General features: G+C 44.2%; 1 protein-coding gene across 1 annotated transcript in view; it reads left to right on the top strand.

Annotated features, from left to right (window-relative positions):
- The window catches only part of SETD7 (SET domain containing 7, histone lysine methyltransferase), a 48,886-nt gene extending 33,148 nt beyond the window's left edge, over window positions 1-15,738 (top strand). Inside the window, exons 6-8 of the mRNA XM_027117032.1 lie at window positions 54-171; window positions 4,868-5,025; window positions 10,041-15,738. Coding sequence (XP_026972833.1) covers window positions 54-171; window positions 4,868-5,025; window positions 10,041-10,221 — 457 coding nt within the window. The 3' untranslated portion in view covers window positions 10,222-15,738. The remainder of the gene's footprint in view (window positions 1-53; window positions 172-4,867; window positions 5,026-10,040) is intronic.
- Window positions 15,739-16,283: the final 545 nt, after the last annotated feature.

Raw genomic sequence — 16,283 nt, 5'->3', positions numbered from 1 at the left:
GATGACATATCAAACTAAAAAAAAATCATTATTTGCCCCTTTTTTCTGTTTAGGGTTTATGTTGCGGAATCTCTCATTTCCAGTGCTGGAGAAGGACTGTTTTCAAAGGTAGCAGTGGGACCCAATACTGTTATGTCTTTTTATAATGGAGTCCGAATTACACACCAAGAGGTGAGCGGGGTAGAAGTGGAAAATCAGCATGATTGGTTAAAGGGTTTTGTTTCAAGCACCCTTATTAATTTTCTCATTAGTCCTTTTACTTTAATATTCACTAGGAATATAAAGGAGCAAAAAGCTAGGGTTTTTTGTAAAATGCTTGGATATTGTCTTATAGCCAGCCTCAGACTGCTTTAGCAAAGACACCATAGATTATGTAGCTTATGAACAACAGAAATTGATTTCTCACAGTTCTGGAGGCTGGGAAGTCCAAGATCAAGGTGCCAACAGATTCAGTGTCTGGTGAGAGCCTGCTTCCTGGTTCATAGATGTCCCTCTTTTTGCTGTAACTTCATATGGCAGGAGGGATGAGGGAGCTCTCTGGGGCCTCTTTTATAAGACACTAATCCCATTCATGAGGGCTCTGCCTGCTGTCATGACCTAAACACCTCCCAAAGACCCCACCTCCGGATACCCTGACATTGGGGATGAGATTTCAACATATGCTTGGAGGGGGGACATCAACATTCAGTCTATAGCAGATATTTTCCTCTTATTTTTTTTTTAATTGTTGTGAAATCAAGTCTATTCATCTTTTTTTTTTTAATATATTTTAATTTATTTATTTGGCCACACTGCACGGCATGTGGGATCTTAGTTCCCCGACCAGGGATTGAATCCGCACCCCCTGCAGTGGAAATGCAGAGTCTTAACCACTGGACCGCCAGGGATGTCCCAATTTTCCTCTTTATTTTGAGCCTTAGTATGATTTTTTTTTTTTTTTTTTTTACATTCCACAGCTATTTTATAGAGAGTGGGCTGGTACCATCAGGGAGACAGTAATTGCTTTGTATTGGACTACACCCAGTATCTGAAAAATTGAGATCCAACCGAACTCTGTCAATAATTAATTTATGACCTTGGGTGGGGTGCTTTACAGGAAGGGCCCTACTTCTGTCTGTGCAAAAGCCATACAATAGCCTCCATCTTACCTGGAAGGGTTCTATTTCCAAAAAAAATTAAAAGTTGAATTGTTGAATCACCTCTTGCCTTTAAGACACAATCTTTGATACACTTCTCAGATTTCATATATGTTTTTTTGTTTTTGCTTCTTTACTTCACAACTAGCTTCCTTAAGTGTCTGCTGAAGGGTGAAAGCTTGATGCTTTGAGCACAGCTAGGGCTCTGTCCATCCTGGTCTCACTTGTGTGAAGTTGGGTGGGACTTAAGCCCATCACTCATATCCCACCTTCACGTCTTCATTTTTCGTTTGTTCCTATGGAATGATAAAAAGCAAAAGGCCAAGAAATAATCAAGTCACTGTACATTCAAAGCAGCCGCCCAGACAAAGATGTCAGTGCAGAAACTGAGCTGTGATCTGCCTCGCAGTGTCCCCTTGTGATGGTCAATCCAGAAAGTCCAAGGAATTCAGCCTGTGGACGGTGGCGCGGGATACTGACACATAATTTATTCAAACGTTTTACATCTAAGGAAACTGAAGCCAAGAGGGGTTAAGCAATTTGCCTAAGGTCACAAATATAGTAATGGCAGAATTCAAGCAAGGTTTCTAACAGCAGAATCTGGCTCTGTGCTGAGACTCACTATATAAATGAATGAGGGTGCCTCCTTGCCTTCATGAAGTTTCGATGAGAAAAATACACAACTAGTGGCAACATAAGGACAATGGTACTGAGTGTCATATATCAAATCACATAACAGGTCTGGAATATTAAGATCCACGAAGATTTTTTCACTTTCATCACTGCTGTATCCCCTGCACCTAGAACAGTGCCTAGCATATGGTAGGTGCTCAGTCAGTATCTGTTGAATGAATATCAGATACAAATAAAAGCATAATTGTAGCTTACAGACAGGAGAGATGGTATACCTCTGAGTGTCAACAGTTTTTGAATGAAAGTGGGATCCTGTTAGTTCCAAAACGCTGTCCTTGCTGGCATGCACAGATGCTGGGGCCTGTTGGTCAGGACTGGTTGGGAGAAGGGATGCCTGCTGCTTGCACAGCGGATAGTGAGTCCTGCTGTGGGTGAGAAAGCACACTGGTTGTCCGTGACTCTGCTGGTCACACCGATTGCCCATCTGCAGCAAAGGTGTAGGACTTTTCTGGCGCTCAGTTTTGCATTCCTTAGGTTTCCGGTTCTGTTTGATGTTCTTACTTTCATTTTTCTTTGGCTTCATCCTTCTCTCTGTAGAGGTTCAAGGGATTTGAGGGCTGATTAAAGAAAAAGACCACAAGAGGCAGCAGCACACAACAAGCTTTATAGATATGGGGTGGTGATTGGGCAGGGCTGCATGGGAGGGGGTGTCCTCCCAGCATGAGGCCGTTCAGAGGTTTATGGCACAGGGGCCAAGGTCCAGAGGGGAGCAGGGCAACGGAACTCCTGGGAAAAAGAAGGACCGGAGAGGGGCTTGACATGTCTAGGTGATGTGTAGCCTGGGAGGGGTCTCTGGGCCAAAGAACTCCAAAGGACAGCTACAGTCTGGCGTCTTTATGGTCCTGGGTTTATCTATCTGCTCCTAGCAGATGTGGGGTGAGGTTTTGTGGATGAAGCAAACTCTGAATGGCTAAAACTCTGCTCTGTTTGGGCTATTTAAAATAAGAGTGGGGTCTGTAAAAATTTAAGGTTGGTGGTGATGGGCTTTTAAGGTAACAGGTCTCAGCCAGTAGTGAAGAAATAAACAACCTAGGGGCCCATACACAGACGCCATCTTTGACTCGTTGACATAACACTCACCTGCTTTTAATTCAAGACATCTGGTGATAAATGTAAGGCCTGACACTATGAAACTCTTAGAGGAAAACAGGCAGAACACCTTATGACATCAATCACAGCAAGATCCTTTTTGACCCACCTCCTAGAGAAATGGAAATAAAAACAAAAATAAACAAATGGGACCTAATGAAACTTCAAAGCTTTTGCACAGCAAAGGAAACCATGAACAAGACGAAAAAACAACCCTCAGAATGGGAGAAAATATTTGCAAATGAAGCAACTGACAAAGGATTAATCTCCAAAGTTTACAAGCAGCTCATGCAACTCAATGTCAAAAAAACAAACAACCTGGGACTTACCTGGTGGCACAGTGGTTAAGAATCTGCCTGCCAATGCAGGGGACATGGATTTGAGTCCTGGTCCGAGAGGGTCCCACATGCCGCAGAGCAACTAAGCCCATGCGCCACAGCTACTGAAGCCTCCGGGCCTAGAGCCCGTGCTCTGCAACAAGAGAAGCCACTGCAATGAAAAGCCCGCCCATCGCAATGAGAAGTAGCCCCCACTCACACCGCAACTAGAGAAAGCCCGTGCGCAGCAACGAAGACCCAACACAGCCAAAAATAAATAAATGAATAAATTTATTAAAAACAAAACAAAAAACCCAATCCAAAAATGGGCAGAAGACCTAAATAGACATTTCTCCAAAGAAGATATACAGATCACCAACAAACATATGAAAGGATGCAACATCACTAATCATTAGAGAGATGCAAACCAAAAGTACAATGAGGTATCACTTCACACTGGTCAGAATGGCCATCATCAAAAAATCTACAAACAATAAATGCTAGAGAGGGTGTGGAGAAAAGGGAACCCTCTTGTACTCTTGGTGCGAATGTAAATTGATACAGCCACTGTGGAGAATAGTATGGAGGTTCCTTAAAAAACTAAAAATAGAACTACCATATGACCCAGCAATCCCACTACTGGGCCACTATATACCACTGTATACCCTGAGAAAACCATAATTCAAAAAGAGTTATGTATCACAACATTCATTGCAGCTCTATTTACAATAGCCAGGACATGGAGGCAACCTAAGTGTCGTCCATTGACAGATGAATGGATAAAGAAGATGTGGCACATATATACAATGGGATATTACTCAGCCATGAAAAGAAACGAAATTGAGTTATTTGTAGTAAGGTGGATGGACCTAGAGTCTGTCATACAGAGTGAAGTAAGTCAGAAAGAGAAAAACAAATACCGTATGCTAACATATATATATGGAAACTAAAAAAACAAAAAAAAGGTTCTGAAGAACAATAGGGGCAGGACAGGAGTAAAGATGCAGACGTAGAGAATGGACTTGAGGACATGGGGAGGGGGAAGGGTAAGCTGGGACGAAGTGAGAGAGTGGCATGGACATATATACACTACCAAATGTAAAAAAGATAGCTTGTGGAAGCAGCCGCATAGCACAGGGAGATCAGCTCGGTGCTTTGTGACCACCTAGAGCGGTGGGATAGGGAGGGTGGGAGGGAGATGCAAGAGGGAGGAGATATGGGGATATATGCATATTATAGCTGATTCACTTTGTTATAAAGCAGAAACTAACACACCACTGTAAAGCAATTATACTCCAATAAAGATGTTAAAAAAAGTAGACATCTTTTTTGTGTCTTTGTAAAGGGACTTTTTTGTGTCTTTGTAAAGGGACTTTAAATCCTTTTTTTCGTATAAGATAGGGGAAAATCAATAAATGCTAAGTTGAGCTGCCCGGCGCTGCCCACATACGCCTTTTGCACCATCAGTGTGCAGGGTTTGCACCATCGAGGTGCAAGGGATGCCTTAGGCTCTTCCCATGTATATGGCACTCACACCGTGAAGTTTAAGGATAAATGAGTTAATATCTCCGGTGTCCTTTGAGCTCTTGGGAGGAAGGGCCTTTCTAATGTTCACTTTCTTGTTTTCTGCAGGTTGATAGCAGGGACTGGACTCTTAATGGGAACACCCTCTCCCTCGATGAAGAAACGGTCATTGATGTGCCTGAGCCCTACAACCGTGTATCCAAGTACTGTGCCTCCTTAGGACACAAGGCAAATCACTCCTTCACTCCGAACTGCATCTATGACATGTGAGTAGGATACCAAGCGGCCAGTGGCTGGGGCCCCGAGAATGAGGAGGGTACCTCAAAGGTGTCATCCTGCCTTGAGGAAGGTGGCTTCCTCAGAATATTCGAGGGTCCTCTGGCCAGGGGCCTCATGGTTATAACTTGAAACTCAGAAATGGAAAAGTGCTTCGAAGAGTAGAAATGCTGTACTTAGTGGTTGCTGTTTTAGTGTGGCTTTTTTGTCCTTTAGTTGTCTCATTCTGGAAAATTAAGGGTAGTGTCCTTTGAAGTAATAGTACAAATTGAAATGACTCTGCACAGTGGATATTAGGGAATCCTTTTATTATGTGCAAGGAAGGAGAACCAAAAGATCCTGAGCCTAGGGTGTGAGCTCTCAGTATTGGGAAAAAAACGTGTAAAATCAGAGTCCCTATCATGTAACAATCAAGAGGAATGAAATACTGAACACGTGCTACAACATGGAGGAGCCTTGAAGACATGCTAAGTGCAAGAAGCCAGTCATGGGGACTTCCCTGGTGGTCCAGTTGTTAAGACTCCACGCTCCCAATGCAGGGGGCCTGGGTTCGATCCCTGGTGGGGGAACTAGATCCCGCATGCATGCCGCAGCTAAGAGCCTGCATGCCACAACTAAAGATCCCATGTGCCGCAACTAAAGATCCCACATGCTGCCACGAAGATCCTGCGTGCTCGCAACGAAGACCCAGTGTAGCCAGAATAAATAAATAAATATTACAAAAGAAGCCAGTCACAAGAGCATGTAGTGTATGATTTCCATGTATATGAACAGTCCACTATAGCCGCAGAGACAGAATGCAGATCAGTGGTTGCCTAGAGCTGGGGGCGGGGGTGGGCGGAGTAGAAGTTGATGGCTAATGAGCGTGGAGGTTCCTTTTGAGGCTGATGAAAGCTTCCAAAATTAGTGGTGATGGTTGCACAACTGAAAACCACTGAATTGTACACTTTAAATGGATGAATTTTATGAGACATGAATTATATCTCAACAAAATCATTATTTTAAAAAATCAAATAATCCTACTTCCCCTTCCAACGGTGCATTGAACCTCTTGGAAACCTCCATTGATGAGAACCTTACCATTATCCACAAAGGCGGCTGTCTGGACAAACAAATACATACCATGGAATTAGCTGTTGGGCTCTGATGATTAGAAAGTTCCTTCTGTTGAGCCCTTATGGGTTTCCCTGTAATATCCAGCCCTTGGCCCTAATTACCTCCCTTTTTTCTTGTGTACAGTGTCAGTCTCTCTTCCACATAGTAGTCCTACAAATATCTTAGTAGTTTTCATGTGCCCTCTAAACCCTCTCTTCCAAAAGGCAAGCATCTCCGACTATGCCTTAAAGGATACAGCTGAGATTCCGTGTTGTTGCTGTCCTTAACTCGGGCTGAGGACAGGCTAGGAGTCTAGGAGTTAGGCAGCTGTGTGCAACCTTTTCTGCTCAGCTGTAGTTTGCTGTCACTTAGTCCTCTAGCTCGTTAACATAAGCAGGATCTGATCATGTGCATTTAATCTGTAGGAAAATTGCCAGGATTTGAATATCCCCTCTTGCATCCCTGAGATGGCTTTAAAATTGTCTGGCACTGACTTGCTCTCCTTGTCAGCCAGTACCAAGTACTGAAGCTACAACTTCTGTTTAAAGGGCGGGTAGAAATGGCAAAGGACATGTGTCATGTGAAATGAAACTGACACTGTTATTAACTCCAAGGCTTTCACGGCCAGTGTGAATTAGGCCAAAGCATCTTTGCAGGCTGCACACAGCTGAACAACAACCCTTTAAAGCAGTGGTAACTAAGGATAACAAATGCTACTTAGGCTGCCCCTTAAAACAAATGAGTCCTGTGATTTCATGGCAAGAACGTGATTTTTCTCATCAAAAAGAAGAGAGCACAGGAGACAAGAGAAGGAACCATTTGTGCAAAATCAAGTCCCTCCTCAGAGTTTTTTTTTTTTCCAAGCCCAATGTGAACGATTAGTTATTGGGTGTCATGGGGAAACTAGCTGAATAATAATCAAATATAACATTCAGATACCCATCCATGGCATTCATTTGTTTCTAAAATCATTGGTACTGTTATGCACACTGTAACTTAAACAGAACAGCAGTTCTATAAGCTGTTTTAACTGCACTCTGGTACAGCGTGCCACATGGACAGATAGGCAGGAACTACTTTTCTCGCTGTAAATATAGGTTACTTGTCCACAAGGGACCGAAGAGGGTGGCCCAGAGGTTTGGTCTGAGTGCTAATCGTGCAGCCAGTGTTTCCTGAGCACTTCCTCTAGGTCGGTGCTGTGCTAAAGCCTTCTGTGCACATTGTCATTCAATCCTCCCAGTAACTGCGTGGGGCTCCTGGTATTACTGCTGGTCCCAGATCAGTGACAAGAAACGCAGGGCTCGGGCTTCCCTGGTGGCGCAGTGGTTGAGAGTCCGCCTGCCGATGCAGGGGACGCGGGTTCGTGCCCTGGTCTGGGAAGATCCCACGTGCCGCGGAGCGGCTGGGCCCGTGAGCCAGGGCCGCTGCGCCTGCGCGTCCGGAGTCTGTGCTCCACAACGGGAGAGGCCACAACAGTGAGAGGCCCGCGTACTGCAAAAAAAAAGAAAAGAAAAGAAAAGAAACGCAGGGCTCTTGTCAAAGTGGAGAAGTGCTCTTAACCATTGTGCCTTAGGGCTGCTTTGAAGAATCAGCACCTGAGATTGAGTTCGGTCTTTTCAGTCTGTCCATTTTCTACTGAGAATAACGATCATGAGCAAGAAAATTAAAGTACAAGAGGACGCTAAGAGAAATCTTAGGCTTCTTGTGTGATTTTTTTCCAGTGTACCAGAAGGTTACCTAGAGCTCCATTTCAGGAGTATTTTTTTTATTGAAGTATCACTGATTTACAATACTGTGTTAGTTTCAGGTATACAACAAAGTGATTTGGATATACATATATTCATTTTCAGATGCTTTTCCATTATAGGTTATTACAAGATATTGAATATAGTTCCCTGTGCTATACAGTAGGTCCTTGTTGTTTATCTATTTTATATATAGTAGTGTGTATCTGTTAATCCCATACTCCTAATTTATCCCTCCCCCTCTCCCCGCCTTTCCCCTTTGGTAACCATAAGTTTGTTTTCTATGTCTGCGAGTCTGTTTCTGTTTTGTAAATAAATTCATTTGTATCTTTTTTTTTTTAAGATTCCACATGTAAGTGATATCATATATTTTTCTTTGTCTGACTGACTTCTCTTAGTATGACAATCTCTAGGTCCATCCATGTTGCTGCAAATGGCATTATTTCATTCTTTTTTATGGCCGAGTAATATTCCATTGTAAGGAGTATTATTTTTTAATGAAATATTTTAATTTAGAGACAAAGAGTTGTGATTTTAATAAGGAATTCCCAAATCCCTGATCCAGGGATGTCCTCTGTGCTGGAGCACAGTCTGAGACTCCTGTGCACGTGCGTGCTCTCATATACCCACGTGCCTGCTTACACATGTCACGACTGATACGAGTCTTCAGTTGTGCCAGGCGCTGCGTGTGGTGCTTTATTTATGTGACCCTATCTTGTCACCACAATGACTCTTGGAGGATAAGGATTACTGGTGTTATCATGATTTGGCAGGTGAGGAAAGTGAGATTCAGAGACACAGAGGCGAGCTTTCCAGAAGGACGCAGTAATAATGTGTGGCACCAGGACTCACACCAGAGTCTTCGGGCCCAAATCAAGTGTGCTTTCCAAGAAACAGGACAGCCAAAGGGGGTGGACATAGAGGCCCCCTTGGAGTGAGGGTGTGGTTGTTCCTTTTTACTCCCCACAAAATATGTCCATACACTGCAGACACACTCCTCTCCCACCAAGCGCTTGCCATCAAGCCCCATGTACCTCTGACTTCCGGCCTGGAACCTCCTCCTTTGGTGTTTCAATGCCCTTTGTTCAAAATGTAACTATAAATGAATGGATTGGACCAGATGCATAGGAAAACAAAGTTAATTTCTTTCTGGCCTGCCTTCCAGGTATCGGTGTTGGGTTTCAGCAGCTGTTAGAGGAGATGAGTCTCTTAATACTTATTTAGCTCCCGTTCCCCTGCAGGGAGCTGTGCAGGTGAGCCAGGCTGGGAGCCTCTGGCAGAGGAGCATAATCCTAGCTTTAGCCCGGCCTCTCCCATCACAGGGTGCATCGGAGGGAAATCTGAAAGAAGCAGGATGGCAGAGCGGTCTGAGCTTCCCTCTTGGGAAAAAGATCTTCATTTACTTTTTTTTTTTTTTTGCGGTACGCAGGCCTCTCACTGTTGTGGCCTCTCCCGTTGCGGAGCACAGGCTCCGGACGCGCAGGCTCAGTGGCCATGGCTCACGGGCCCAGCCGCTCCGCGGCATGTGGGATCTTCCCGGACCGGGGCACGAACCCGTGTCCCCTGCATCGGCAGGCGGACTCTCAACCACTGCGCCACCAGGGAAGCCCTTCGTTTACTTTTATGCTAGAAAATAACTCTTCCTCTATAGGTACAGGATGGAAAACAGAGGTTTTTGCTTTTGAAAATCCACAGGGCTCTTTCTTACAACTCCAGAAGTGCCCTGGCAAAGCCTTTCCCCGAGGTACAGCTGAAATGCTGACAGGCTGCACTGGATCTGATTTCTCATTAAAGACAGATTTTTGTTGAAGATCCTGATTGTTGATTTACAAATACAGAGTGGCAAATAGGCTCAGAAAGGAAGATAGGGCCGTGCTTTTTAAACCTTAATGTACATAGGAATCACCGGGGAGGGGGAGGGGGGCGGGGTGTTAGAATGCAGATTCCACTACCAGGTCTGGGTGGGGAAGCCCGGAGTACCCCCGTGAGCACCAGGCTCCCAGGGGAAGCTGATGCCGGCTCCTCGGTGGCCCGCACACTGAGGACCTGCCGGTGGTGTCCAGGGCGCAGCAAGCACATGGGTGATTCCTGCCTCAGCCCTTCTAGCCTCTGCATCTGACCTCCCGGTCCGGCCCGAGAATGACCATGTGCATCTTGATGTCTAGGTTTGTCCACCCCCGTTTTGGACCCATCAAATGCATTCGCACGCTCCGAGCCGTGGAGGCCGACGAGGAACTCACTGTTGCCTATGGCTACGACCACAGCCCCCCGGGAAAGAGTGGGCCTGAAGCCCCCGAGTGGTACCAGGTGGAGCTGAAGGCCTTCCAGGCCACCCAGCAGAAGTGAAAGGCCTGGCTCTGGGCTTCAGAGACCTGGAATAGAAACTTGGATCTATGCACTACGTTTATCCGACAACGGGACAACCAGGGACTGCTCATGCTGTGACATCACATCCTCTCACTCTGCGTTCGCTACAACTTTCTCGAATACTAACTAGGTCTGACTGTATTACTCATACCAGATTTAAAATTAGCTAGCAACAACGCCCTCCTGAGAGGTACTGTTGAGCACTTGACAGAAGACAGCGTGATGTTCTTGGGTGGTTCAAGACTAAATCTGTACCACATTCAGAGATGCCAAACGATTAGACTGAAAAAAGGGAAAAAGGGGGTTTTTCAGTCATTTTTAGTCAGTGGCTTTTCCATGAGGTTTATTTCTGTGGCCAGTGCAAATTGCGTTATCACACTTGCATATGCGCCATATGGAGGACAGAGAATTACTACATTTTTATTCTCTAAATGTAGTATCATTTGCCTTTTAACCTTTGATCTGTTCTTGCAATAGAATGGCTTTGTTTTTTCCCTAGCGAACAGAACCCCACTTTTTGAGTCACTTCACCCCTTAGTCCTCTTCTCTATCTTAGGTATCTTTCACAAGAGAAAACTTCCAAATGGATTTCGTTTCAGTGCCAGTGTGTAGGTCTCTCTGGCTCTCTCTATATCACTGTTTCATTATTATGTCCTAATATAAAGACCTGGCTCCTAGGGCCGGGCTATTATTATAGAATTATTATTCTCGCATGTAAACAAAGGTATCTTTGCTTTAAGATGTGAGAAGAAATGAATTTACTTTGTTTGCATTAAGTTATGGAAGAGTTGTAACATATACTTTAAGAAAGAAGAGAGGGAAATTAGTATTTCTAAGCAGTAGACGTGGCAATTTTGCAATATCTTCAATAGTGCTAGTAATTTTCTTTCTCCTTGGGTACACATTAAATGTACATAACAGAGCAGTCTGGCTTGTGGCACAGTGCATTGAATTCAAAAGTCAAATAGCAAACTTGAATTATAACACAGAATTCAAAAGGTTTTTTTCGTTTTTCGTTTTTTTTTTTTTTTTAAATCGCTACTGTTAAGAGAGACGTACTGATCACTAGGTACAAATCAAACCTTAATGGTAAAACTCTTCATCATTGTAATTTCAAAGCACTTATCTGCTTCACAGCCTTGTGAATTAAGACTAACACCTGTATAGTTTAGAAGCAACGGTATCAATAGCATTTCAGCCATTTTTGCTAGCCGTGTGTAATCACAACTGCAGAAATAAGGAGAAAAGCCCCTGTTTTTTAGTTTAGCTAATTAGGTATGTAACCTGACTGGGATTACTCTGGGGGAATTCTGGGAGTTTGGGGTTTTTGTAAGTGCCCTCACCACACGCCATAGCTGTGTCCTCTTCAGATGCCCAGCTGAGGAGCTGGGAGGTCTGGAAAGCAGCAGTTGCTACAAGTTGCAACTGTCAGCTGGGGCACCTGTCACCGAGTCAGTTTGGTCTTGAAAGCTGAAGCCTTCCACACTGTAGCTCTGGCTAGTAGGGAAGGCTTGCTGGGAGCAGGAAAAGAGAAAAGAAACAGGCAGGAGGAAGTTTGCTATTTCATGTCAGTGACACATTGCTCTTGGGAAGAATTTAACAAAAGTGCTTCATCCAGAGCTGCTCACAACTTTCAGTTCTGGCAGCTCCTGGGCACAGGATTCAGCCTTCAAGACAGTGACAGAAGTGGCCCTTTCCCTTGGTAAATCCAGGCTTCCCAGAGCTCCCCTGTCCCCAGCAGTGCAGCTGGGTGGCCATGGTTTCAGGGAGCTAAGCTGCTGGTTCACTCGTGAGAAATTCTGAGGCTGCCAGGAAGATCTTCCGCGAAGTGAACTGAATAGAGTTTTTAGATTAAAAGGCACCAGGATAGGATTGCTTCTATTCTGTAGAAAGAGACCGTTCCATAAACTGGCCGATGGGCAGAGTCTTGGGACTTGTATTCTGATAGGTGCTTTCATTCAAACGTGTCCCAAAGTGACTGTCTTCAGGAGAAAGATGGCTTTAATCAGCCCCAGTGAGTTGGGTTGTGGAGCCAGATCAGGGAGTGCGGTCGGTCGGGGGAGGATGGCGCAGGATCCAAAGCAAGGACTTCAGGCTGCCGGCTGCCATGGGGTGTAATTTCTGTCCCAATGGGCTTCCCCATTCAAATGGAATTTTTCTTTTCTTTTGACAAAAGTGGCTGAAGAGTTGGAAATAGTGATTAACCAGCGAATCCATTTTTCAAATAAGATAGTGAATAACCCTCTGAGTTTAAAGCCTGGCAGTGTGTCTGTCTGTGACGTTCAGACAAATCAGAGGAAGCAGTACATCCAAGCTGAGCCTCTCCACGTCCTCTCTCCTGTCTCCCTTGTTCTCTGGCTCTTCTTTCTCCTGCCCTACCCGCTCCTCTCTCTCTCTCTCTGTTGTCTGTGAGAATGGCTGGTGTTTGTACATAACAGCGTGCCAGCTGATCCCTCCGACCGCTCCCTCTCTCCCTCCTCTCCTCCCAGTCTCTCTGGCCCATTGGACCCTCTCTGTCTGTCTGTCCCTCTGCGAGTACCTCTCTCCATCACTCTGTGTCCATGTCTGGTTCTGCTGCTTCTGTTGTCCCCCTGACACCCCCCCCCAACCAAATGTAAGGCTTTGTCACAGGGTGGGGTCGTAGGGGGCCTTGAGATTCACTGTGTTCTGTAGGTAGATAAAACAGTCAAGGGGGTTGGGGTCCCATGAGGAATTAACTGGTGAGGGAATAGGGTTTGTTCCCTGTTTGAGCCAAAGCTGAGGGGGAAGCCTTGGGATGTATTTTTCTACTGAATCTTGATGTCCGCTGTGGAAGGAAATATGTCAGGAAGCAGGTAGTTTCATCAGCATCGTAACAAATGTGGAAGAGTCCAGGTGGTGGGGATAAAGGAGTAACTTTCTGCTCTCCTGCAAAAGGGCCGGTGCCGAGGAGGGTGCCTGATGCCATGGTCCCCATCAGATTCACTCAGAGCTGTCTCAGTCCAACTCCTGCATGACTAGATCTTTCCTTAGCAGCTTTTCTATGACAAAATATTATCTTGTGTTAGAGTTAGGAATAGGAACTAATCTGTAGGAGTATGTCCCCAAATGGGTATTTGAAAGGACTCACAAAAAACAACCGTAAGGACTGAATTTCTGACACAGAGGACTGATGAGATTTAAAAGCTACAGGCAAGGAAGACTTGAGTTTTGCATTACCTATTCTTATTTTAACCTGCTTCATCCCTGGTCTGCCTGAGAAACTGAGAAGGAAATTCGTTGTTCAAGACCCCTTTGAACCTGTCTGGGGCTGTCATTAAACTTATTTGCCTTCTGGGGGTTCTTCACATTGAAAAACAATTTCCTTATCACCAACAACCTGAAAAGGCCCAAGTGAAGGCCAGGTGTAACCATTGACAACATTTAATTGTAAGGGTAAAATTGCAGTAACTGTGAACAGTGAGTTCGAGGGTTGTCTTCTCAGTGAGTGGTATGTGGCACTTTAGTAAATTTCCTTTACTATATGGAATTTTAAATCACTCACTGCAAAATGCATTTAAGATCTTCCAGGAAGGTTATTGTTTTCTGTTGTGCTTTGTTTTAAAACAGTTGCCTCAAGTTTCTGTCTTAAGAGTAGTGATTTAGAATCCAGACATCTTTCATTTTAGAAAAACAAGCAAAACCATGTTGCAAGACTGATAGTCGTAATGTTTATTTGCCGCAGATCAAAGGTTCACAAAATATATTGAATTTACATCTACTTGAGGTACCTTGATAGACTGTTTTTTTTTTTGTCTTTGATCTTTCCCTTCAGGAATGTGGAGCCTCAGTGTCCATTTTGATTTTTAAAATCCTAAATTGTAATCGTTTTATTTTGCCAAATGGGTGCAGACATACTCAAAGCAATGAAAACTATTTCAAGCCATACAACCACAGGGATGGAAACCCTTTTCACAAATTTTAACGTGTTTGTATGTAAATAGATGTTTGTATGAACTATTTTCATGGTAGAATGAATATATTTAAGTGAAGTTGAATTATTCCAGTGCTATTTAAACAAATTGCAAACATTTTTGGTGAGAATTCTCTGAGTCTATTGAGATATAATGCAGATCAGTTTTGATTTTTACAAAATCAAAAAGCCTACAAAAAACTCTGACTCATGGCAACTTCCCCGCGTTGTTGCATCTGACGTGGAGAGAGCTCGTAGGCTTCCCCAGTGCCTCAGCCGCTTCCTGGTGGAAGTTAGGTGCTCGTGGAGGTATGTCCACCCTTAGTGACATCACTCCGGGCCTTTGGGGGCCCGTGAGTGACTCAGAGGCATTAGAGACACCGGTGCAGTTATCCGGAGCACAATTTCTTTGCAGGGCAGCAGAATCAGAAGCCAGACGTGGCCATGGGAACCTCGGAACCGGGTTTTCTGGCCGCCATCCACCGCTTTCCTTACTGCCTAGTCACACACGTCAGGGAGGCTGCCCTCAGTGGAGCTGGGGTTCAGACCCCCGGGTGGGACCTCACGGTTTTGCCAGCAGTCCCTGCCTCTGGGCCTCCACCTCGAGAGAGGACGGAGGAGGGTCCTGCTGGCAAGGGGCCCATTTCTCAGCACAGTACACTTCCGGTCTCAGCTCTGGGAAACTATGCACCCAAGCACCAAACTTCCAACCAGAGAGAGACATCCTCGGATAACGCAGATCCTTGCTTCCTCTGTCTGTGACTTTACACACCGTTGTTAGAAGTCGTTTTAACATCAAGACCAATCACCTCCCTATAGGACATACCTCCCAACTCCACTGACTCTTACTAGAACACTCCTTTATAATGATATTCAACTTGAGTGGTTTGTTTTTTTTTCCGCTTTAGTCCTGGATATAATGAAATGATAAATATGATGACAAATTTTCACTGTGTATACTAGCAATATGTACACACATACCAATGTATCTTAACCTACAACTTGGTTACATTTTGGGTGACTGTCATTCATCTCAAGTCATGTACTGGGAAACTACAGGGACTACATGATGTCTGCTTATCATAGAGGAAAGTTGGGTTCATGGTTCTGAGCTCCCTACTTCAAAAGTTTTTCCTCCTGGGTTTTCTGTGTTCTCTTTTTATCCTGAAATGCATTGATTAGGTTGTGAGGTATGTTTAAGGATTGGAAGCCAGGGGAATGCTTTCGGCATTTATTGCAACCAAAAGTTAACCTCATCACAGTTAACGAGCATCTTTGATTGGTCTTTTGTGGAATTTGAACTAAATCTATGAGCCTTATTCAATATCTATAATTCTATGATTTTTTTAAATTATGGGAAATTAATGAAAGATGTTTACATGAATAATGTTTGCCCTTACTGTGTTATGAATGAGTTTTTTGTAGTGTGTCTGGGTGCATGTGCAAGAGTAGGAAAAATGTTTCTGAAACAAAACTTGACAAATATTTGTAATGAAAAGTAAATTTAAAGATTGCTATAATTGCGCTATAGAAACAATGCAAGTATTAAACAAAATATACAATCACCTGTCGTTGTCTTCCTTTGGTTGCCTGGGGCAGGAAGGCAGTAACGTATTTCTCTGCCATGTCTTCCTGTATATTTAAATTACTAAGCAAACTTTACATTTGAAGTTGTTTAAAAATGTTACAGTAAGTCCCCTACATACGAACGAGTTCCATTCTGAGAGTGCGTTCGTAAGTCCACTTTGTTTGTACGTCCAACAAAGTTAGCCTAGGTACCCAGCTAACACAATCGGCTACATAGTACTGTACTATAATAGGTTTATAATACTTTCACACAAATAATACATAAAAAACAAACGCAAACAACAAAGAAAACATTTTTAATCTTACAGTACAGTACCTTGAAAAGTACAGTAGTACAGTAAAACAGCTGGCATACAGGGGCTGGCATCGAGTGAACAGGCAAGAAGAGTTATGGACTGGAGAAGGGAGGGGAGGTGGGAGATGGTAGAGCTGAAGGATCGTCAGCAACAGGAGATGCAAGGCAAGCTGCAGTTTCACTCACGCCTGACGCTGATGAAACGCACGTTCGCATCTTTGAAAGTTC

The sequence above is a fragment of the Aethalodelphis obliquidens genome, unplaced genomic scaffold (genome assembly GCF_003676395.1).
Source record: "Aethalodelphis obliquidens isolate GAN/ISIS:26980383/991018 unplaced genomic scaffold, ASM367639v1 scaffold17, whole genome shotgun sequence".
NCBI classification, from domain to species: domain Eukaryota; kingdom Metazoa; phylum Chordata; class Mammalia; order Artiodactyla; family Delphinidae; genus Aethalodelphis; species Aethalodelphis obliquidens.
Note: the sequence above shows the minus strand (reverse complement) of the source record. Positions and strands in the feature narration are given on the sequence as shown.